The sequence below is a fragment of the Psittacula echo genome (genome assembly GCF_963264785.1).
Source record: "Psittacula echo genome assembly, chromosome: 11".
Taxonomy (NCBI): domain Eukaryota; kingdom Metazoa; phylum Chordata; class Aves; order Psittaciformes; family Psittacidae; genus Psittacula; species Psittacula echo.
The window spans coordinates 5,906,618-5,931,713 of NC_137746.1; the positions used below are offsets into that span (position 1 = coordinate 5,906,618).

At 45.7% G+C, this 25,096-nt stretch overlaps 1 protein-coding gene across 2 annotated transcripts; it reads left to right on the plus strand.

The window, feature by feature from the left end:
* Positions 1–5,630: 5,630 nt before the first annotated feature.
* Positions 5,631–25,066, plus strand: HMGXB3 (HMG-box containing 3). Of its 2 annotated transcripts, XM_080627121.1 has the most exons (20): positions 5,631–5,825; positions 6,486–6,636; positions 7,045–7,219; positions 7,667–8,230; positions 8,851–8,949; positions 10,458–10,589; positions 12,579–12,991; positions 13,337–13,512; positions 13,804–13,901; positions 14,462–14,560; positions 15,111–15,260; positions 16,414–16,715; positions 18,134–18,261; positions 18,805–18,936; positions 19,228–19,412; positions 20,011–20,230; positions 21,240–21,373; positions 21,772–21,888; positions 22,312–22,521; positions 23,053–25,066. In XM_080627121.1, exons 1-20 carry the CDS (start codon positions 5,717–5,719, stop codon positions 23,521–23,523), a joined length of 4,065 nt encoding a protein of 1,354 aa, XP_080483247.1. In that variant the 5' UTR covers positions 5,631–5,716; the 3' UTR covers positions 23,524–25,066. The 2 variants fall into 2 exon arrangements, with proteins under 2 accessions (XP_080483247.1, XP_080483248.1); XM_080627122.1 differs by lacking the exons at positions 21,772–21,888; positions 22,312–22,521; positions 23,053–25,066 and adding an exon at positions 21,634–21,770.
* Positions 25,067–25,096: the final 30 nt, after the last annotated feature.

The following is a 25,096-nucleotide window of genomic DNA, read 5'->3' on the forward strand; positions in this document are numbered from 1 at the left end:
CCCTCATGATCTTCCCTCCCTTCATGGCCGTCACCCCCCCCCCCTTCATCATCTTCCACCATGGCTGCCCCTCATGATTTTCCCTCATGGCCACCCCTCCTCCCCCATCATAATCTTCCTTCATGGCTGCCCCTTCTCTCCCCTCATGATCTCCCTTCAAGGCTGCCTCTCCTCTCTCTTTATGATCTCCCGTCATGGCTGCCCCTTATGGCAGCCCCTCCTCTCCCCTCATGATCTCTTCTTCATGGCTGCTTCTCCTTTCCCGTCATGATTTCACTTCATGGCAGGCCCTACTCTCCCCTCATGATTTTCCCTCATGGCCGCCCCTCCTCTTGCTTCATGATCTTCTCTCATGGCCGCCCTCATCTTCTCTAATTAACACACCTCATGGCCGCCCCTCCTCTACCTTCGTGATCTTGCCTCATGGCCGCCCCTCATCTTCCCTCATTAATGCACCTCATGGCCGCCCCTCCTCTCCCTTCATGATCTTCCTTCATGGCTGCCCCTCCTCTCCCCTCATGATCTCCCCTAATGGCTGCCCCTTATGGATGCCTCTCCTCTCCCCTCATGATATGCCCTCATGGCCACCCCTCATCTTCCCTCATTAATGCACCTCATGGCCACACCTTCTCTCCCTTCATGATCTTCCTTCATGGCCGCCGATCGTCTCCTCTCATGGTCTTCCCTCATGGCCGCACCTCATGTCCCCTCATGATCTCTCCTCATGGCCACCCCTCATCTTCCCTCATGATCTTTCCTCATGGCCGCCCCTCCTCTTCCCTCATGATCTTTCCTCATGGCCACCCCTCTTCTCCCCTCATGATCTCCCCTAATGGCTGCCCCTTATGGATGCCTCTCCTCTCCCCTCATGATCTTCCCTCATGGCTACCCCTCCTCTCCCCTCATGATCTTCCTTCATGGCCACCCCTCCTCTCCCCTCATGATCTCCCCTAATGGCTGCCCCTTATGGATGCCTCTCCTCTCCCCTCATGATCTTCCCTCATGGCCACCCCTCCTCTTCCCTCATGATCTTCCTTCATGGCCGCCGATCGTCTCCCCTCATGATCTTCCCTCATGGCCACCCCTCATCTTCCCTCATTAATGCACCTCATGGCCGCACCTTCTCTCCCTTCATGATCTTCCTTCATGGTCGTCCATCGTCTCCTCTCATGATCTTCCCTCATGGCCGCACCTCATGTCCCCTCATGATCTCTCCTCATGGCCGCCCCTCCTCTTCCCTCATGATCTTTCCTCATGGCCGCCCTCCTCTTCCCTCATGATCTTTCCTCATGGCCACCCCTCCTCTCCCCTCATGATCTTCCCTCATGGCCACCCATCCTCTCCCCTCATGATCTTCCCTCATGGCCACCCTCCTCTCCACTCATGTTCTTTCCTCATGCCACTCCTCCTGTCCTCTCATGATCTCCCCTCATGTCCGCCACTCGTCTCCCCTTATGATCTTTCTTCATGGCCGCCCCTCCTCTCCCCTCATGATCTTCCCTCATGGCCGCCCCTCCTCTCCCCTCATGATCTTCCCTCATGGCCGCCCATCTCTCTCCTCATGATCTTTCCTCATGGCCACACCTCATGGCCACTCCTCCTGTCCTCTCATGATCTCCCCTCATGGCTGCCACTCGTCTCCCCTCATGATCTTTCTTCATGGCTGCCACTCGTCTCCCCTCATGATCTCCCTTAATGGCTGTCCCTTATGGCTGCCCCTCCTCTCCCCTCATGATCTCCCCTCATGGCCGCCACTCCTATGCCCTCATGATGTTCCCTTATGGCCGCCCCTCCTGTCTCCTCATGATCTTCCCTCATGGCTCCCCTCCTCTCCCCTCAGGATCTTTCCTCATGGCCGCCCCTCCTCTTCCCTAATGATCTTCCCTCATGGCCACTCCTCATGGCCGCCTCTCCTCTCCCCTCATGATCTTCCTTCATGGCTGCCCCTCCTCTCTCCTCATGATCTCCCCTCATGGCAGACCTTCCTGTCCCCTCATGATCTTCCCTTATGGCCACCCCTCATCTCCCCTCATGATCTTTCCTCATGGCCATCCCTCATCTTCCCTCATGGCTGCACCTCATGGCTGCTCCTCCTCTCACCTCACGATCTGCCCTCACGGACACCCCCACTCTCCCCTCATGATCTCCCCTCATGGCTGCCCCTCCTCTCCTCTCATGGTCTCCCCTCATGGCTGCCCCTACCTCCATCTCCCCTTCCCACCAGCCAAGACGCCGTCAGTGATCAAGTGGCCACAACGCTGGGTGTGTTCCTTCCGGTGAGCTTTGCACAGCTTTGCTTCAATTGCCCTTTCCAAATTTAATGAAATGAGACTTTTCAATTTCAATAGCTATCTCCTTTCCTTTATTGGCAATAAAGAAGCGATGGGAACGCTTGCCTCGCCTGTTCTGTGCTGCTCATTACTGTGCACAAATGCATCACTAGGTTTCTCTCCTGCCCCAGGAACCCTCTACAGTCTTTTTAAGGGTGCCTCCTCTCCTGGCTGTCATTAGTTTCATCACCTAACACATCACAATCCCAGACTGCTTTGGGTTGAAGGGACCTTAAAGCTCATTCAGCTCCAACCCCTGCCACGGGCAGGGACACCTTCCACTGGAGCAGCTTGCTCCAAGCCCCTGTGTCCAACCTGGCCTTGAACACTGCCAGGGATGGGGCAGCCACAGCGTCTCTGGGCACCCTGTGCCAGCGCCTCAGCACCCTCACAGCGAAGCATTTTTTTCCCTGTGTGCTAACTGTGGCTATAGCAGCCTTGCAGAGCAATTGAAATCTTTATGATCCTGGAGGATTAAATGAAAGGTTGGTACAGTAACTCCAGCAGTTTGATGCCTGCTTTTTTGGATAAAATAAGAAGTTACCTTTTGCTACCGAAATGAAGTATGGAACTTTTGGTTCCTTTTCTTGCTTGGTAATTTTGTGCTGTGCCTGTTCACTACAGACACCTTGAAGAGACCAAGTTTTGTTGCTTTGTAACCCCCAACTCCCCAGACACCTGTGTATATAATTAGAAACACTGTAGATGTTAACATTTCTGAGATCCCTCATGTTTGTTCTTGCAAACAGCTCCCAAACATGCCAGAATTCATCAGAAATACAACAAATCCCTTTCTGCTTTTCCACTGGTGCCATTGTATAAATAGTAACATCTTTACTGCAACATTTCTGAGGGAAAAAGGGCTCCTTTACCCTTCCACAAACAGACAGATGCTCCTTTGCTGTCTCCAGCTCTCTGACGGCTGCTCCATCACGCTGCTGCAGTTACTATCAGCACAAAGACTGGACAGCAGGGTGAGATGGGAGCTGTAGCAGATGTGTGCAGGGCTATGGAGGACCTAGTTCAGCGTGGTTGTACTCTCAAAGGAAGGTGTGACCCTATGGTCGCCAGTGTAGTGTCCTAGTAGTTTAAAATTACTTAGGACTAATGAAAACAGCTCCTGGTGACTGCAGCTGGTCTACCAGAGTGCTCCTAAATTTCCCTGCACACCTCCTTCACCACAGATGAGGCTCAGCGCAGGTCCCATGAGGGTTTTAACCTCTCCAACGTGAAGATCACCCCCCAAAGCTCCTGGCAGTGTTTCCCTCATCACTTCCACGCTGTCTCAATCTCACACAGCTTTTGCTTCAAGGGCTGGTGTCACGGAAGCCTCTTGGAGGCTGGTGCTGTTTGAGGGGCTGACACAGAGATGATGTCAAATTGCACTGAGAAAAGACGCCTCAGCCGCACTTTACAGCCTGACAACTTTGTGTTGATTGAATAGGAGAAGGGGTTCAGCCTTGGAAAGCTTTGCAGATGAGGGAGCTCGAGATGGATGAAGCTAATAATAATCTGCTACGATTTCTCATCTGTTTAAGCAGACTCTCAAGTGACTCTTCCAAAGTAAAGGCTGGTACCTGCTCTAGTTCAGCATGCCTGGCTGCCTTCTGAACTCCCTCAAAGTGGCCTTTGTACTTTATCAGGGAAATGAAGAGGGAGATCCCTGTGCAATCTATCTCCATTGTTACCTTTCATTTCTTGAGGTAACGATGCATAAAGTGTCCAGGGGGGAGAGTGCCTTCCCCTTCCTGACACAGCAGGTACTCCTTTGTAAAGTCCCTTGGGCTTACAATAGATATCACTAATTATTAATAAATTGTTAATAAATACTAACTACACCATATTAATTTACATGCTGTTGATATCATACTTCTGACATGAAGCCATATGTCCATGGAAGAGTCAAGATGCCAAATTCAGGTGTTTTGAGTTCCTAACACCATCGACAGCCTGCATGCCATTAGAAACTCCTCCATGAACAACAATGTAAGCACAGCCACTGTCCTTCAAGATTTTTTCTCTTAAATTATCTTTTCAGTTGTTCATGAGTCCTTTAAACCTTTTTTTTTTTTTGTTTGTTTGTTTTTAATATATATATTTGGCTAGGTAATAATTCCAACAGTATTTTAGTATATCGATCCGAATAAAAGTACGGAGCTTCAGAAAAGCATAGGGCTGTGTGAAGCCATGCAGCGTTTGATGCAGAACAGACAGTTTGCCACCAATTATTGCACATAAACACTAGCAGAACACAAACGCCTGTAGAGAACTTCAGGAGAATAACTAACTGGTTGCAGATTTCATACTGGCTGTCGTACCGCTGCTCTGTGGCGTTTATTAATGGCTTACTAGAGAAGGAGCCCTTATTGTGCTTCTCTGAGATCCAAGAAGGCATGAGATAGATGTGGTTTGTATTTCTCTAAAGTTAGAAGTCACGATGTAAAACACAGAAATAGGCATGAATAGATAAAAATGACACAATGTGTAATTTGAAAAACATGTTAAAGCAAGGACTGTGCAACGTCCTGCTCTCCAAAAGGTGCAAAGGAAAAGGGCCATGAGAGCCCTAAGGGGCTTTTTGTTCCCTGAGGAGCAAAACACTGTATTTTGGTGTGCATGGGAACAGAGAAAACAACTTTGTTGTGTCTCGGAACTTCTATTCCCCAAAACGAATGAGAAATGTTGATTAAGAAATGCTGGGACACAATGACCCCAAGAATACTTGAGTGGCTGCCATTTCGCAGCAGGAGGATCTTTTGGCTCTCATGCTGCTGTGGTGGCATGGCGCTGGATATACACCCAGCTGCCTGTGGAACACCCACCACCTTAGTCAAGTGGCACTGAGCTTTCTCAGATCTGAACCTCATGCTGCCACCTCATCTGCCTCATCACCAGGCACGGGAAGCAGGGCTGACTGCACTGCTAAAGGAGCAGAGCTTCACCTCCTCCCTCATGAGGGGAAGGGACAGGCCTGTACCTGCTGCTCTGAGCCACACCAAAAGCCTGGCTAGCACCACTGGAGAACACAAGCACACGACTCTACTTCTACTCCCAGCAGACAGAGCCCTTTGCTAACTGCGCTCTAATCGTGCCGCGCTCCCCTACACCCGAGGTCCCGCGCCACCGTCAGAACTGGCGGGAAACACCCAGCGCCCGCGCACCACCTACTCCCCGCCCCTTCCGCGCCTCCCGCTCCTTCCCGCCATAACGCAAGAGGACGCTGCTCCAGCCCCGCCCTCTCCAATCGTCACGCAGCGACCCGGATGTTGCCTCCTGCACTTCCGGTGGTGGTGCCGGTGCTGTTCCAGCGCTCCGGGCCAGGCCTGCCGCCGGCGCAGTATGCCGGTGTGGCCCGCCCCGCACAGCCCATCTGAGCTCTCCTCTCCATGCGGCTGGCCCGTAGCTCCGGCGCTGCCTCCCCCGCGCCGCTGCGCCCCGGCTGGGATGTGACCACAGCTCGCTGCCTGTCCCACCGTGCGTCCCCAGTGCTGCCCGGTGAGTGGCCGAGGCTATGGGGCTTTTTCTCGGGGGGCGCATAGAAGGAAAGTTCGCCAGTGCTCCGCGGCCACTGTGCGGGAGACAGGACCTGGATTTAATGGGCTTGACCGGGATTAGTGACTGCGTGGGGCCGAGGTCGGGTCAGGCGTGGGCTGCGCCTGAGCCTGGGTAGCGTTGCCCTTTACCTCCTGAGGCTTATCGTGTCTTTTTTGCCTCCCAGCGCCCTGGAGGCTGTGGCCATCATCGGTGTGAAGCCAGAAGCCTTAGAGATCTGGTGGCTTGAGGTGGTTCTGTGCTTATTCAGGCTCTGGCTTCACTTTTTGGGAGCATGGCCATGGTACCTTGTAGCTGGACACCTGCTTCTTGGGTGATGAGGCTCCTTCTGGATTGCCAAACTTAACTGTAAGGTTCCTGGGGAACTGCAGCCTTGGAGTGCAGATGCAGTGTGCCTGCACTGAACAGATGGGTTTGAGGTTGTAGTAATAAAAGTATTTTCTTCTAAAAATTGATAATAGCTAACATGTACTTACCTTAGTTAATAACAGCCAAACTTAGGCCATTGGTGCTGGCAGTTTGCAAAGATGATCAAGAGCAGTCTTTGTTCTGAGAAATTCGGTCTAACTTGGCAAGTGCATAACATAAAATATATGTTTTTAGCAATGGAGGCTCCGTATGATGGCACTGAAGTAACTGTGGTAATGGAGGAAATAGAGGGCACTTACACTTATGCATCATCACCAGTGCCATCTAAGAAGAAAAAGAAATACAAAAGCACTGGTGATCATGGAGAAAAAGCCAAAAAGCCTAGGTAAGTTCCTTGTGCCTTCATTCAGCTCCTATGTGCTGTGGGAGCAGTTTCTGATGAGAATGAACTTTGCAGTATGCTTGGAACACTTCATAGTGTAACATATCATGTAGAAAACATTAATTTGACACTCTGAGCCTACTTGGATATTCTTGTCTTTAGAGGTGCTACCATTGCTTGATCTAAAGTTTGTCTACCCCAAAATAATTTGCCTTAGCCTCTTTGTCCCTACTTAAGAGGTTTTCCCCAGAATCTTAGTTTTCATTTGGTTAAAAACCACATTTACAAGTATAATTGAATGTAACATACTTGTCATTTGACCTTGAGACAAACGTAAAACTTGTAGATTTCTTTTGCCAGAAGAATTTATGTAGAATGCCCTTAATATTGTGGTGTCTGATTTAATTTCAGATCTGCTTACCTCCTCTACTATTATGATATTTACTTGAAAGTACAGCAAGAGCTCCCCCACCTCCCTCAATCTGAAATCAACAAAAAGATCAGTGAGAGCTGGAGGTTGCTCAGTGTGGCTGAAAAAAGCTATTACTTGGAGAAAGCCAAATTAGAGAAAGAGGGATTGGACCCGGTAAGTCTGCTTCCTGGCATCTCTTTGCTGCATAAAGAAAGGCACTTAACTGCTCACATAGTGCTGTGTGTTGGAGGATCATTTAACTGCAGATTCCAGTTTGTATTTCTGCTTAGGAGAGCCTGTAAAGAAGCGGTGTGTGAGGCCCCTGTGTCTTGCTTTCACTTTCTGTTCAGTAAGCGATAATGTCTTGAAATTCATGACAGATATGTCTAATATCTGCTGATGGGGATAGTTATTTTTGTGTTGTGTCATCAGAGTGACTGATGGCAAAGTGGATGGTAAAACCAGGGCTGAGAGGGATTCTGCAGGCTCTGTCATGGGGGAAATTCTCAGCAATCTACTTCGGAAACGATTTAAACTTCAGGCTCTAAAATAGCAGGATTGAGACCTGAATCTCTTCCCTTTCTCTTATTTATTTATTCTATACTCTGTTTTTGCCAACAGAATTCCAAGGTGTCCACTCTAGCTGCAGTAGTTCCAGACATTCCAGGTTTCCGTAAGATTCTTCCTCGCTCAGATTATATCATTATTCCCAAAACCACTCTTCATGAAGAGAGGAGCAGGCAGTCTCTGGAACTGTGTGTCACACAGGGTCAGGCAGCGTCTGAAGGCTTAAGAGCTTCCACGAACATCACCAGTGTCCCCCGTGATGCTGTGCAGAACATCCTTTCTGTGGACTCAAGCCATGTGGCCATTTCTCAGCAGTGTATCGCCATCGAAGGGCTGGCAGAAGACACTGCTGCCTTCACCCAGCCAGATGCTCTGGAGGAAGCAGTTGCATCAGAGGTTCTCTCTCATTATGTTGGGCCTGTGACGGAGAAAGTGGTTGGAGATATCCTCTTGGATGAGGCTTCTTTGGAAATAGAAGGGCAACCATATCAGACAGCTCGAGTAGTTATTGAGGAGACTCTAGTTAACAACTCCACAGACATGTCCAGTGGGAGCCTTGCTGTGGCCCGTCCTAAGGTGTCAGATGGTGTGTCTGTGGTGACCGTGGTGACTGGGAGGGTAAGTTTTAATAGTGAGACTCAGACTCCTGCCAGACTCTCACCTGAAATGCTCCAAATGCTGCTGAACACATTTTACTTAAGATTTTTGGTAGCTGCAAGAGCTTAAGCTCAGTGGGGAAGGAGACAGCACCTTTTGTAAGTCTGTGATTAGAGTCTCTGCTTGTAGATTGGCTCTGCCATGTGCTGATATAATTTCTGTCTTAAGATGACTGCTTGGGGTGTTTTAATTTTTTCTTATAAAAATACTTGGAGTGGGTTCTGCAGTTGAGCTACAAGATTTTTAGGGATGAGAAAATGTTACCTCTGCTCCTGATAGCTGTTTTTTGGTTACAGAGAGGTAGAAGGGAGTAATTTTAAGTTGAGGTTTTAGGGATAGGTTATAGAAACCTTTATTTGGTAAGAATTTGCTGATTGCAGTTGCAATCTCTGAAGAGTTTAGTAATTTCCAGAGTGAACCTGCTAAGGCCATTGCTTTTGAAATGATCACTCCTATTTTCTGCTTTCTGTTTTCATCAGTCCTTAAGACACATGTTCAATGGTAGTGTTCATGAGAGGGTGGGACACAGATCACCATATCTCTCGTTTTCTGCATTTATTTTCCCTTTGACTTCATTTCAGGATACTGAAGAGAGCAGCTCCTCCACACCAGCTACACAGTTCATTATGTTACCTTTGCCAGCTCATTCTGTTGTGGAGAATCCAGCATCCATTAAATTGGTAAGAGATTCAGAGTCTTGTGTGGTATTTTAAGGTATAGATATGTCACTGTAGGTTTGTCGTAGCTAGAGTAGGAAGGGTTTGATCATGGTCCAATTTGGAGCCATTGTGTCGGTTTATATCTTGTCCCTGGTTTTATGCATTGTGTGTGCTAATGGGGGTCTCTGAATTTCTGAAGTGTCTTATAGGGCCTCTTTCTGCTGCCTTCTTTCTCAAGGAGTTCTTGGAAACAGTAGATAATGCTATCACAACACATCTGGCCAATAGCACTTTGTGTTGCCCTTTCCAGGGCCTGCGTAGCTGTCTGTGTCCTCCACTTGGATGCGTATTGGTCTTCATAAAATGCCAATATCCATCCCTTTAAGGGTAAGAATCTACTCTTTTGACAGGAAAACATGAGCTCTCCAGTCTCGTGGGTGGCTGTTGCTTTGCCCATGTGGCAGGAGAGGAACAGTCACTTAAGGTTTTAAGAACTTACGTAAAAGGTTTTGTGGCCTCTTGTATGAGGAAGAATACCATTATTTCTCTTCAATCTAACTGCTGCAGCCACCTGTGTTTCTGTAATCATTGTAGGAATTCATTGTACAGTCAGCACTGAGCTCCTTGGGTTGTATAAGCTAGCCTCAAATCCTGTTTTCCAGGCCCTTTATACTTCCAGCTGGTGGAAAACTGCAGATATTTATAGTGGCAGATAGTGTCATATTCTTCCAGGTGTCTTGGGAAGACTAGAAACACCTCAGGTGTTAGTTCCTGAGAAGTACTCAGCTTAAATTGTCTCATTTCTTTGACAGCAGCACTTGCATTTCTCAAGAAACCCCATACCTAGTTAGGGACCTATGGCACAGCAGCTGCCTTGGGAGTGTTGAGTTCAGAATATCAATGTCTGCACTGATGGAAACTCAAATGTGTTGATGCAGTTGTCCTGGCAAAGATGACAGGTTCTGCTTTAGTTGGCTTTATAAATAGTGCCTGGTGGTGTTACAATAGTTCACAGCAAGTTACAGTAAAGCAACAGGGACCACTGCATCCAACAGTAAGTCACCAATGAAAACTGCCTCTACATCGTGAGTGCTTGGCTTCATGTCTTGTTGCTCCATTGACATGAGTCTGTCAGTCCCATCTTGGCTTGCTGTGGACTGCTGTTCGAATAATTTTCTTGCTCTCTTAGTATGATTTACTCAGAACTGTTACATCACTGTAAATGCAAGGTTAGCGTCTCCTTATAGTAGGTTATATGCGTTGCTCATCTCTGCTCTGCAATTTGAACTTAATTCTGGTAACAGTGAAGACTTGTATAGACTGAGCAGTTACACTCAGAGTAGTTATGGTGCTGACTCACTCTGATCCAGCTGTGTAGCGGTTGATCAGTGAAAGGAATAATAGTTGAGTGCTGGTGATTTGCTGAATAACACTTTGTAAAGCGCTTATGAGGAAAAAGGGAGCCATGAGCTCAGCTCTGTGGTTTTTTTTCAGCTCTGTAGAGAAATTCTTGACAACTCTCGTTTCAGACAACCACCTATACTCGAAGGGGACATGGAAATTGCACCAATCCTGGCTGTTCTTTCACTTATGTCACCAGGCATAAGCCACCAAAATGCCCATTATGTGGGAACTTCCTGGGAGGGAAATGGATCCCAAAGGTAAATTTGGCTTTCCTTCCCTGGTTTTTAGACAAAAAGTGCTGTCTTTGTGAATGTCTGATATTTCTAGATGTGTAGATCTAGCACAGTAAGTCAGATAATGCCAGAAGCAATCCCTGTCCTTGTGTTCTGTAGTTCCTGTGACTGGAAGGCATTGCGTGTTCTTCCTGCTGCAGCCCTAGCTAACCTCAGGAACTTGGTTAAGCCATTTATTTTTTTGTAATTTATCTGTATTTGAAGTTCTTCTACAAATTGAGGTTTCCTGTGGTCTTTCAACATTTTTTCAACAGAAGAGAGGAACAGTTCTCAACTGTAGTGGGCATATGATCCTTTAGGAGCTAGCTAATAAAGTTGATTTAGTGAAAGCTGAAGTGGCTTTGGGTATTGTTGACTTATGGCCATGTGTCTGATCATTCATGATGTTCTGACCTTTGGCTGGAAGGAAATCACCAGGTGTTGGTGGAGTTGTGAAGTTTGTTTTAGTGGAAAAGTCTTCCTCCACATGGTACCTACTGTGCCCAAGTTGTTGGCATCTCTACTAGCTGTATACAGCAAAAAACACTTGCTCCTGAAACTTTGGCAATGTCATGGTAACTGGTCAGCTCTGAATAGATGTGTGTTCTTCTGTAAATCTCTGTCTGAAACAAGCCTACTCAAGCACAAGTTCAAGGATAGTCAGTGTGACATTTTGCATTGACATTCAGTGGCTTTTTATGGATTTGTTCTGAAGCTTTGTTTCATTTCCAGATCCATTAAACATTTAGGGGCAAGAACTTTTGTAGGCAGTTTACAAACTCTGTAGTGTCTGATCTGATGGCTGGACTTCCTGTGTGGTAGGGCACAAATAGTGACGATGGTGTCTTAGCTTTTGTTCTGTAAACCTGCTGAAGTAGATGACTAACGGCAAAAATGTGTTTCTGGCTAAATATGGCATGTCTGCTCCTGTTAAATTCTGCATTGATTAGAGCTGAATACTTTTAGAGGAGTTTTCCTGCTTTCAGTTTCATTCTGCTCTTCTGGGAACACATTTGCATAAACAGTTCAACTTTTTTCCTATGGTATCATGCCTGGGAAAAACATGCACCAGCTGATTTTTTAACTGGCAGTAACATCAGTAGAACTAAAACTAAATATGTACGTACCATTCTGTTCCTTAGGAAAGGGCATGGGTTATAAGATGTCAAGGGCAGATTGGACTGGGGCTTTGAGTAACCTGGTCTAGTGGAAGGTGTTGGAACTAGATGATTTTTAAGGTCTCCTTTAAACAAGCCATTCTAAGATTGATTCTATGGCTGTTTTTGAGCACCTGGATTATCCTTCTGAGTATGAACTCTGTAGAGAGCTTAAAATTAATGTGTTTATCATGCCAGAAGCTCTTGGTTCCATTTCTGATGTCTTTTTGCATACCAATTCAGTGTTACATCAAACCTTTCTTGGCCCCAATACATGGGTTCTATAGCCTTAGCCTTGAGGGTAACATTTTTCTTAGAGCCAGAAAACCTTTCTGAAGTAATTGTTTCATGTACTTGCTCAAATGTATGGTTTTCTGAATGCACATATCAAAAGATAGGAAGACAGGAGTTCTCTCTCTCCCTCTGGATTCTCAATCATGTGAAAGGACAGCATCAGAGCTGAAGCTTTGAAAGCGGAGTGTAGGAGGTGGGCCCTTATTACAGAGGGTGGTGGGTGAGTTTGTGATGTTGGTGCTAATGGTGGTATTTGAGGGAGTTTAAGAAAGACTGATATTTCACAATAAACAGTGTCTAAAAATAATACATGGAGGGCCAGGAGGCTAGGTAAAATGTTAACAGGGACTTGCTTTTGTAGGAGATGATGTCTGTCTGCTCTTGTACAACTTGCTGCTTAAATACTTAGGATTCTGTTGGTTTGATCCAGCATTAAATAAGGCATGGCAAACCTGGCATATGTGAAGCAAACTTATCTGTTAAAATGTAGAGCTCTGAAATATAACTATCTCTTTATTTCCAGGAAAAGCAACCAAAAAACAAATCTGAGCCAAATTCAGGCACCTCTCTTAAAACTCCAGCAGCTAAAAGAGGTCAACAGTCAGTATTCACAGAGCCAGCAGCTGTGAGTGAAAGTACCTCCAAGTCTGCCCTGGAAAGCTCTGAAGCTGTCAGCCAGCTGCTGAATGCTGTGCCTGTTGGAGAGCAAATGCAGGAGCTGGAGTGGGAGGAAGTGATCGTCTCTGAGGCTCATGTTCTTGCAAACAGTGTGCTTGCTGAAGACAGACTGAGTGCTACTGGAGTGGTGCTGAGTCAAGAGAGTCATCGGCAAGGAGAGTCTTCCACAGAGCAGGCAGAGAAAGATAGTGTAGGGATGGGGATGCTACTATCTACTGAGGTGCCGAGTCCAAATGCCTCTGCAAAAAAGCCAGTGGGGTGAGTCAGTTTTCCATGTTATGGGAGCATATGATGTTTTTTGTGTGCTGATGAGACTAACCCAAGAAATTGTAAGATGTTGGCAGTGCTTCCTGTAAGGCCTGTTCTGTTTGCTGTCTGTTTTGTGCTAGTTCTGGATTGTTCCTTTGTGATTTTGTTTATCAGGGCTAATATTTTTGAAGTGACAAACTGTGGTCACAGGGCAGATGTATCCTTGGTGCTGCTTCTCCTTTCACAGTAGCTGTGATTATTGTGCTAATAAAGCACAGCTCAGGAAAGAGAAGAAATTGAGGTTGAGGGGGAATCGATGGAATTTTTTTATCAACTGTAGCTCTCCTCTTTCAGAATTGATGCTTCAACTCCTACACACAAAGGACAAGAAGTAAAGAGTAAACCAAGACCGAAGCCCTCCTTGCTGGCTGCAGCAAGACCCATGCGAGCCATTCTGCCTGCACCAGCCAGCGTGGGGAGAGAAGCCAGCACTGAACAGTCGAGCAACAGACAGGCTTTTGGGAATGCTGGTAAGAGCTGTATTCTCTGGAACGCTTTGGGAGCAGTTGTCTGTCTTCACCACATTGAAGTGCTCTCTCTCTCTCTCACATAATAAGATAGGTCTGAAGGGAGATAGTGACCTATGCTAGAGAAAAGCACTCTCTTGATTGTGCAGAATGGGCCATGAAACACCTGCTTGGGTCATTCCAAGTTCAGAGGAAAAAATCTCACATGACTATGATGGCATTTAGCGAAGACGTTGAATGAAACAGGTCCTGTTTTCTCATATCTAACCTGCTGCATCCCTTTTCTCTTTCAAGACAAGCATTCCCCTGTGAGAACATCAGGCTTGAAGCCCAGTACACTGAAACAATTGGGCCAGTCAATTCTGCAGCCACCAAGTGCTGAGGAGCGAAAGGTACCTGTAGTTTATTCTTCAAATGCATATTATTTTCCTGTTTGTTTCCTTGTGTTTTGTTGGTTTTCTTTTCACAGATGATACGACCTGAGTGATGAGAAATAGAATATAAAAATGTAGCAGTCTTATGATAAGATCTATGACTGACAGCTTTTATGATACAGCTCAAAAGCAGCATGAATGTGAGATGGCTGAGTGTAGAACTGAACTGAGAAATGCTGTTGGACACTCCTTTTGTTGACTGCATTGAGAAACTCCCAGTTACTTCCAAAAGATGTTTTGAGGATCTGCTAGTGCTTTGATAATCTGACATGCAATATTGACTATGAAGTCTTTCACCTGTGAAATATGAGAGAGTATGCCAAGATGCTGTAATACTTCTGTGTGAATTGTAACGCCTTAATATGCAAAACAGTGTATTGTAGTCCTCTGATATCAAATGAACATTAATTGATTTATTGCGAAGGGAAAAATGCTAATAGGTATTGCTTACAGGATATATGTATTCAGAAGTAGGTATCTCATGGGTGTTTGGTTTTTTTTCTGCTTTCAATCTCTAGCTCCACAGTGCTTTGACCAGCAGGGCATCTCAGGTTGAAGTAGTGGAGGTCAAACCAGACCTATTCCCTTCCTACAAGTACAGCTGCACTGTAACTTTGGTGAGCATTTTTCAGGTTGTCTGACCTGTGCTGCAGGGAATGTCATCTCTGGGATAGCCTGTTCTGTGGCTTTCCTTTACTGACTTGCAGAAATATCTCTCCTATTTAATGCGAGACAATCTGTACTTTGTGTATCATCTGTTGACCTAATCCAGGGTGACTGCATACTGTTAAATCTTGTTAAGTACTAGATTTTCCTTCATGTCCTAGTGTAATCCCCACCTCTCCTTGAGTTCAGCAGGGAGGATCAGTGTTTTCTGAATGAATTCAACGTGTGAGTGTTTATGGTCTCTGGAACTGGCCCCAAAATGTTTGAATGCCAGTTAAAAGTATTCAGTGCAAAGTGACAGGGCCTGTTTGACTTTTAAATGGGGCATCATAACGTGGGGAAAAGCATGATATTCAAGCAGGCTTTTCTAGAACCTTGTTGTCATAGAATCACAAAAATATTTATGTTGGAAAAGACCTTTGAGATCATCAAGTCCAACTGTTAAAAGTCTAAGATGTCTAAAAGTCAAGTTCAGTAAATACTTTTTTGTGTGTCATTCAGGATTTGGGATTGGCAACGTCACGTGGCAGAGGGAAATGCAAGAACCCCTCTTGTAGTTATGTGTATACAAACAGGCACAAGCCACGCATCTGTCCAAGCTGTGGATACAATCTTGCCAAAGACAGAGCTGAGAAAACAGCAAAATCCCTGGTAAGGTTCAGAATAACTTGTATTCTCAAAAGGCTGTCATGAGGTGGGCAGGGAAGTACCTTAGTTTGCTAGTGCCCATGGGAACATGTTATTGTTTTTTCATTATTGTAAGCTTTTGTGACAATAGTGTCCTATTGAAAACACTCATGATGTTACTGTCCAACTCCTGCAGTATTGGTGTTTCAGGCTGAGAATGAGCCTGAGAGCACTCAGTTCTACCACTGGATGTCTCTGTAGCTTAAAAATGCTTATAACATGTCAGTACGTGCTGGGGAAATCACCCCTAAAGTCACATTTGTTGTGTTAGCTTTGCTGAACCTCATCAAGAAACTCCCAAGTATGCTCTGTGACCAGTTTGTGGCTAATGTCAGTTAAGTTAGTAGATCTATTAGAGCTTCCTATTTTTAAGGGCTTGTAGTGCAACTTTACTTCCAGCCTAAATTTATTTCAGGGTGTAGTATTTGTTTCCTGTTGTAGAAAGGTGGTTTTCAGCGGTCTGCTGTTCTACATGGATGTAAATCATAAATTCTGGGGTTGGTTTGTCTGGGGATTTTTTGCATTTGAAGTTTCAGAGGTTGGCTTTTCTCATACAGAATTGATTAAAAAAAAGAAGAGGAAAAAAAGGAGGTGTCCTGTTCTTAGCTGAAATGCCCACTCAGCACATAGACAGGCTGCATGTTAGTTTCTGTGGTAATATGACTCTTGCACTTGTCTTTTTTATTTTGAAGAACATAACTGTGTAATGTTTTTGAACAAAACAAACTGAAATGGCCTGTGTGAAACTCAAGTGTAAGCAGCTGTGTCAGGAACAGCAGTGCCCTTAGTGCAGCTTGCATTTTGAGAGGCATGTGCCTTCTCTCTTCCTCATTTAGTTTGTTTTCTTATTTTCTGGCTCTAGATGTGTTTAACATTCCTGTCACACGATTGTCCTCACCCTCTTGATCCTCAATCCAAATGCTCCGGTTTAATGACAAATCTGATGGTCTTAGCAGTATCATAGGAGTTCCTGAAAGGCTGAGCTCTGTAATTAAGTCAAGTCGAGTCTGCTGGGTACAAAGATTACTGTGTTTCTCCTACCTTTTTTGACTTCTTTGGGCTTCTTAACATTTCATCCCGTGCCTGCCTAGTTGAATATGTTTCACTTGCTTTTTAGGAGGTGAGTCCAGGTCAGTCTGATATGCTGAACACCAGTGAACCCTTAACCCCCTCCCAGAAAGAGATCCAGCGTCAGTCCACGTTGCAGTTGCTGCGCAAGGTAATGCAGATCCCAGAGAATGAATCGGAGCTGGCAGAGGTCTTCACGCTCATCCAGGAACTCAACAGCTCACGGCTCATCCTGTCCAACGTGAGTGAGGAGACAGTCACCATAGAGCAGACCTCCTGGTCAAACTACTATGAGTCTCCATCTGCGCAGTGCCTCCTCTGTAACAGCCCATTGTTCAAAGGGGGACAGAAGTAAGATTCTGTTTTAGACTTGTGACTCTTTCAACCTTGTGCTGATACTCTGTTAAAGTGTGCCTGAAATAGTATTTGCTTTAGCCCTGGTACTGAAGCGGATGTAAGTGGCACTAAGCTAAGTGTGTGGAAAGGGTTTAGCTGGTTAGGGATAAACTGTATCTCCTGTGCAGTGTAGTGTGTCATAGTTGGCATTTCTATACAAGGGGAGAGCTTGATCAAAAGTGACTGCTAAGTCTAGATCTATTTTTTTTCTATCTTGAAACAGAGTCTTTTCATTAGTCATCTCTTTTTTGTTTTCCACTCTGATGTTTTGAGCCTGACAGATGCAAACTTGTGAGATATGCATTATGTGATTTCCCTTTTCTCTCTCTTCCTGATCTGAATATTTCCTGTGTGATCTTTTTGCTTATGTTGTTTTCGTTCTTTTCATGGCTTAGCATGGGCTTGAGTGAATCCTTTTTTGAACAGATATCCAAATAGAAACCTGAAATACTTTCAGAAGCTACCAGTATGTAGGCTGGATTACCTTAAGCAGGTTTCTGTGAAAGCCTATAGGATATCTCCTTACTGAGTTTGCCAAACATCCTTTTGTTGTCAAAAGCGTGAGCTGAAATGCTTCCCCCAGCAAAATGTTGGGTAGTTTATTGTTGTGTTTGTTTCTTCAATGAAAAAGATTTTCTTGATACCAGTTGTGTGTTTTCCCTTTGGTCAGGTTAGTACTAACTGAGATTTTTTTTTTTCTGGTAGAGGTACTTCTTATACTCAGTAATTTTTGCAGAACAGTGCTATCCCGCCCCTTGTCCCTCACCTCATGACTTACTAACCTGTGCTTTGTAAATCCTTGCTTCCATGCTGGGCTGCTTTGCAGTGGGACTCTCACATGTGTCTGTGTATCCTCTAATTAAACCCCTGCCAGTGGGAGGGAGCTAGCTTTCACTTTGATTCTTGGTTTCTCAGCTGTATTTCTGGCATTAGGGCAAAACTGGCATTTTTCTGTCTGAACTTCTTCCTCAGCAGCTGTACTGCAGAGGAGCAGCCTTTCTGAATCTCTGTGCGGGGACAGGCTAGCAGAGAAAACGTGTTACTAACCACCACTTGTTGTACCACAGCAATAGGGCTGACACTTCTTCCAGGGCAGCTGGGGCTGTAGATTTTCTCCAGCTCTCCAGTACTATGTGCCTGATGTATGGAGCTGGAGATATGTTTTAGTGCTGTTAAAGGAATGTGAGCAGTGACCTGACTCTGCCAGGGGGATCATTTTAATGTAGTTATTTCTTTTTCTGGTGTGAAATGATGTGAACTGGCTTAGACTGACTTACTAATGAACTCATCTCCTCTAGAACATCCAAAGTTACTGCAGGACTGGACTGAAACCCCTGTTGGCTTGACTTTGAGTTGCCTTTTGTCTGTTACAGTTCCCTTGCTGGTCCTCAGGAGTGCTGGCTGCTAACAGCTAATAGATTACAGGTGGTTACAGCTCAGGTCAAAGTGTGCTTGAACCTGCAGTGTTTGGCTCTCCATAGCTTCACTGATATTTACACAGGTAGGAAAAATGTCAGCATACCAACTTACAGAAAAGCATTTTCCCTTTCCCAGTGTATTCAGCTTGAATTATTTTTTACTTGCACTATTCTTCTGCAAGTAAATCTGTATTTCTGAGAGAAAGCACGTATGAATGCTTTGAGAAAGACTGTGCCTTGCTTCACTGTGTGAGTGGTAAATGTTGTGTTCTGCAAGACAACCCCTGAGATGAGTCAAAAACATCTCTGCAGAGAGCTGTTTCTCAGTGTTGACTGGTGAGGCTTGAGTGGCAGTCAGTGTGGGCCTCCTGCAATGCAGTGTGGAGCTGAGGAGATGGATTGGCTGCTGTTCCTTGTAGCTTTTTAAATTTAAAAGCATTTAAATTTAAATGCATAAAGTCTGAGATGAGCTAATCTGCAGAGGGAACAGTCCCAGAAGCACTATCCATGTGATTCCGTTATCCTCTGAACCGTATTTGTATGTTGTATATCAATAAGGAATATATTTCTTTGTGAGGAAGATCTGGAACCCTATGGACAATAAGTGGTTTGTGTTTTAAATGCAGGCCTTTTCAATGTGGGTAACAAGTTGTTAGTGAGCTTGGATCTTCTGTTTGCAATCCGAAACCACATTAAACTTGGAGAGGATCCCAGAGTGGCTGTTGGCAATATCCTCGACTCTGTTCAGGAGCAAACTGGTGGGTTTTCCTTCTTGGGTTGTTTTGTTTTTTTTTTTTTGTTTTTTTTTTTTTTTTACTGTAATAAACTAAACTGACCTCCTGATGATTGTTAGGTTACAAAAAGGCAAATTCTGGTGTGGTATGTTTCTGTTAAATCACTTCCTAAACCAAACAGTATCTTGATGACCAGTTCTTTGTAACAACTCTCTGGAGATCAGCTTTGTTTTTAACTCTGCATAGGAGAGTTCTAGCACCTCTTCACTGACTTTAGGAAGTGAAAACTCTAATAGTGGCATGTTCTCTTTTCAGAAAAAAGCGTGAGCCCTGATGAGCAGGTTCAGCTCCAGGAACTGCTGTGCAATGGCTACTGGGCCTTTGAATGCCTGACAGTCCGGGATTACAATGATATGATCTGTGGAATCTGTGGCATAACCCCCAAGGTGGAAATAGCCCAGAGGAATGTGGAAAATGTCCTGGCACTGAAAAACATAGAGGTGGGCTTCTCACAACCTTCAGATCCTGTTTGTATTCAAAGCAGATCGTAATGATTTTTGCTGACTCTGGTCTTTCTGACGCACAATAATTACATGAGACATTTGTGAGCAGTTTTTTGCTGATGCCTAGTAAGAGGATGTGGCTGGAGTGGTGTTGCCTGTGCTTCCTCTTAGAGGCGTTGATGTATGGTTTGGGGAAAACAAGATCCTCTGTCTCTGGACCACAGCTTTTGTCCAGTAGGCTCTCAGAGTTAGGGACCTTGGATGAAAGCTGCTGAACTTGGCCTTCTTCCTGTGACATGAAAGCATTCTGTTTTTTCTCCAACAGCAGTTTTCTTGAGGTGTTGTCTTCTCTAATGAGGAGAAAAGCCCCACTTGTCCTATGCAGCATGTCTGGCTTTGATGTCAAGTAAATGGTTTTGACTCTCACCCACAGAAAAGTGGTGGTGGGGAACTCTAGGAGTCTGAAACCATCATGTTGTATTTAGCCTGAGAACTTTCCTGAGTCCTTATGCCTTGAGTGAGGCTGTCTCACTCAAAACTGTCAGTTGAGCTAAGGCTATTTGTATTTGACCAGTGCGTTTCTTGCTCTTTTTAGTTTACTTGGCCGGAATTCCTGCCATCAAGTGAAGTGAATGTAGAAGACTTCTGGTCCACAATGGAGACAGAGGTGATTGAGCAGGTGGCTTTTCCTTCTAGCATCCCCATCACAAAGTTTGATGCTTCTATTGTTGCTCCTTTCTTCCCTCCACTGATGAGAGGAGCGATGGTGATCAACACTGAGAAGGACAAGAACCTGAATGCACAGCCAGTGCCAGGTAACTGCTGAGGTTGTGCTTATTAAGGGAGTGCTTTATGTGGTGGTGACTTTTGGTGATCTTTAGAGTTGAGAATTGATGATTGCAATTTTGTCTGCTGAGAGAAGGCAAGAATACTGGGGTAAGTAAGCTTGAGCTTTGGCCTGCCCGGGAAAGCTTGAATACGTTGGTGTGCTCTGATGCATCTGAGACTGTACCCCAAACAATACACAGTCTGATTGCAGAGGGATGCATGCACAACTTGAATGCCAGTCAAGTCAATGTCCTGTTAGACTGATACTTGGACTGAGACAGCTGCAGGCCGTGCAGCTCAATATCACGATTTCAGTAAAAGATGAATAAGTTTTTACAGAACTTAACGAGTCTGGGAGGTGAGAGTGCTAGTCCTGATCAGTGTTGTCAATATTCAGTATATGCAGGTCATTGACTGCATGTAACAAGAAACCATGTGATGAATAAGCTCAGATGTATGAGAGCTGAATTTAGTTAGCACCCAGTTCCCTTAACAGTTTAGGCATTAGGTATAAGAAGGAAAGCTGGCTTTGCAAGCTTAATAAGTGTATGAGTTGGCTTTGCAGATAGGGCTGCAGCTGTTTTAGAGCTGCAGAAGAGTTACATGGGCTTTCCTGGAAGTGGAGCTCCAGAGGAAGAGCCAGGGAGATATGAAGGGTAAGCATGGAGCTGCTCAGTCTGAAGGCTTCAGTCACATTTCTCTGCACTCACCAGTCACTTGTTTATCCTCATGTCAGTCCAGCAGTAATTTAAAGATTACAAACGACAGGATAGAGAAGTGCTCCTGGAGTTTGCAGCTCTGCTGAGCTCAGTCTGGTGACCTCATTAGCAGCGGGTTTGAGAGAAGTGTGGGCTGTGACATGCTTTGAGCTATTCATGGGTTTCTCTTGCTGGCGGTTGGTTGTGCAGTCTCTGCTTCTGTAGTCTTTGGAATAAATTCTTTGGGTGACTTTCCTTCCTGAGAATGAATGCTGAGACTTGTTTCCTGCCTTTGCAGGTAATGGGAGTGCCTTGGTGAGGCTCCTTCAGGAAGAAATCCTCAGGCTTGAGCTGTTAAGCTCTTACAGTGAAGAAGAGCTGCAGAGCTTTCTGACACAGTGCAGCATCCCCTGGGAGCCTTCAGATACAAAGGTAATGGCTTGTTTGCCCACACACTCTGCAGGAGTGGAGCTGTTCTTCACTCTTTCCCTCATTCACACTTGCCATCCTAGTTAATTAACTTCTCATCTGACTGCACTGAGGGCAGGGGTGGGTTAGAAGTGAGTGCCTACACGTTATAGGATAATTTACACATGGTGAAATAAATTGAACTTTTGTGGACTAGAAGAAAGGAAGCCTGTAATTACCTTGTCACAGGCTCAGCATCATGCAATTGCTTGTCATCCTCACAGTGCTGAGTGTGGGACTAGGAAGTTATTGGATGAAGAGGAGATCAGGATTTGGGAGACCTTGCCTGCAGGCTTCTACCCCTGGAGGAGTCCATTAATTTTAACCACATCCAGACTTTTTCTGGGGCCTGTGTTTTCTAGGACCGGCTCTGCTACTCCCTCCTGGCTCTCTATGAGTTTGTACAGAATGGGACAAGTATCACACAAGCCTCTGCTCATCACACAGGAGGGAAAATCTACAAAGTGTGTCCACATCAGGTAAGGAGGGCTGGAGCTGCAATGTTTTTTCTTGTCTTGCTATATTCAATGTTACCTGACTTACCAGTGTGGAACTCCCTTATTAAATAGAAGCAATGGAGTAGGTGCCTCTGAGCCTCTGGAATGAAACACACTGCCTTGGGGCTCAGAGTATGACCAGTCCTGGAGGGATTTTAATATCAGCTAGTGATCTGAAGCCTGGTTTTGATGTTGCTCCTGATATGTAGCTGAAAATTACCTCTTCTTGAACAAGATAAAGTTGAATGTGTATGAGGAGGAAACAGGATATATTTAGAGAAAGTAACTGGCTAGTTACTGTGTTTTCTGGAATACCTGAAAGGAAGTTTCATACTTTAAGGCTATATTTTTCCCATAAGTTTTCAGTTTTAGTGTGGTGTTTCGTGTTAATCCTTTTCTTTCCAGGTTGTGTGTGGCTCCAAGTACATAGTAAGAGGAGAAAATGCCCGGGATCATGTGGACTTGTTGGTTTCCTCACGTCACTGGCCTCCAGTGTATGTTGTTGATACAGCATCTTCAGTGGCACTGTGTGCAGATGTCTGCTGTTCTGGCCTGACTTCCCAGATGTGGGGGAAGAACCAGGGCTGCTTCTCTGACCCCATGGATCCTCCAACGGTTAGTTATGTTCAGTTTGCACTCTGCTGTGCCAATCCCATATGGAAAAGTTTCAAGTGAGATTTAAGTAACTTTAAAAAAGTATATGTAGCATGTGTTGTGCCTTAAGGTAATTTGGCCTGATCAGTGTCTCCTGACTTGCAGCTTTGCCAGCTCACAGCTTCTGAGCACAGTGGAAAGTGTTATCTGTCAGTTGGGGTGTTACATTAGGTTCATGCTTCTTAATAGAGCAGTTCAAATCCTGAAATTTTGAGTATGTCACTTTGACACAACAACTCACTTCTTTCAAACTACTGCTGTTGCTTGAAAAATGAGAGAAGAAAAGGGCTGCTAATGCCTTGGGGTTATCTCTGAGGGCATATGAGTGAGGACCACCTTTGTGGTGTTTAGTGGAAGCCTGAATCAGTTGGCCCTCCCTCTCTCCTCGATCATAGTGCTGGTTGGAGTTCCACCAAGTGCCAGTTTTGTCTTGCTCTTCTCAGCTGTGGGGAAATTGCTTTTTGTTCTACCTGGTACGTGTCTCTCTTGCAGTACGTGTCCTGCCCTGAACTGCTCGACCAGCACTACAGTGTGGACATGACTGTGGCTGAGCACTCTATGCAGCACCCAATCACCAAGTCAGCAGCACGCCGAATTGTTCACACGGGTTTGGAGCAGAACAGCTCCCGAGACCCAACAGCTCAGCACCACTGCATGTCCCTGTGCCGTGAGCTGGAGCCGTACAGCGCCATCATTGCTGCTATCAACGACAGCAAAACCAGCAATGTCCGCCAAAAGCCCATCACCTTTGAGAACGCCACACACTATTACCTCTACAACCGCCTCATGGACTTCCTCACCAGCAGGGAAATTGTCAATCGGCAGATCCAGGAGATTGTGCAGAGCTGCCAGCCTGGGGAGGTGGTGATTCGCGATGCTCTGTACCGGCTCGGGGTGGCCCAGATTAAAACAGAAACAGAAGAGGATGAGGAGGGGAAGCAGGATGATGATAGAGGTTGCTGAGTAACAAAACAGCCTGCTGGTGTCTGTCTCTGGCCATATGGATGGGTGGGCTTTGCCAGCTTCTGCAAGGTGTCTGGCTTGGGTTTACTTTTACAGATTGGAGATGTGATGCCGGTGGCTTTGACTGCTGTTAATGACCAAAGAGCTATGTGCTTCCATAGTGTCATGATAGCTGCTGTGAGCATGGGTTCATCACCCCCTTGACGAAGGCTGCAGCTGCCTCCTGAGGTGTGTGATGGACCCACTGTGCAAAATATCACCCTCCCTGCAGCAGGCAAGTGGAGAGGGCAGAGGCCTTCCTGGGAGCAGGGAGTATCAAGCACACAGGGATTTTAATTCTGAATCTTGTTTGCTGACTTCTTTGTGCATATTGGTGGCCGGTTGGGGGTGTGGGAGCAGCATGAGTGGCAGACAGCAAAGATTTTGTCAAAAATGGTCCAAATAGTGCCCTAAATTAATCTGTCTCCTGCTTGGAAATCTTGCAGAGGTCTCATATGCATTGGTTGCAAGGAGTTTTTAGTTGAGGAGGAGCCACGCAGTTTTAACCGGCTGTGTCTGGGCAGCAATCCTGGGGTCCAGGGTTGTGAGTGCTTCAGCTGCAGAAAGTTGCTAGAATTGTTTGTCCTTTCTATAAGCACTAACAATGTAGAAGCTGAAACATACAGTCAGTGGAGAGTGTTCTGTATGTTAAAGTAAGAATTAACTGGGTGAGCCCCAGAGGAGCCAGGCTCCTTGGCCAGCAGTATGAGCGTGATGTGAGGAGGTGGCTGTGGAAAGGACGCTCAATTTCTGTGCTGTTGTCCTGGACAGTTTTCTTCAGCAGTTTCATTCTGTTCAAGGACTTGCCTTTCTCTTGTCATGCCCTTAGAACAGAATCACAAAACATGTCTGTGGAGCCAAGGAGGAAGGATGAATGCAATGTGAGCAGGGCAAGCAGGGTTTTGTCTTCCACCCTCAGGGGAAACACTAGCAGAGCTGCATCCGCACAGGCAGTCTTAGTGCTCTATTAGGTGTCATGTTGTTTCTGCCCCTGTCCACACAGTGCTGTGGGGTTTAGAGCAGCCTCCTGCTGCCCAGTTTGCTTTATCAGCTCCTTGAGAAGAGGCAGGCTGAGACCTCTGCCTCTGCAGCATGGCTGGAGAACACCTTGGGCTGCAGTTGTAAAGTTACATCTGTTTTCTGCTGCCCGCTCCCTTTTGCTGTTGCTGGTGATGAAGGTGAAGGTGGGTGGATGGGTGCTGTGACCCACACAGAAGAGAAGTGGAATGCGGGACTGCTGAAGTTGCCATCCAGGGAGTTTATTTTGCCTGAGTGAGCAGTGGGGAAGATTCAAAGGCTTGTGGTGTGGTTGAAAACTCCCTTCTATGAAGGGGAACCTATTGAGTACCGTACTGTTTAAATGTATTAAGTCTGAGCAAATGCAGTATATGGCTTGGGGGTTTTCTGTTAAGAACATTAACTTATTATTAAGAAACATTAGTGACTTTTTTCAGTCAGTGATAAAATTTAATAAATTACCTCCAATTTTTGGGGTGAAACTGTGGCTGAGTAGCTTGGTTTTTGTGTACAAGAC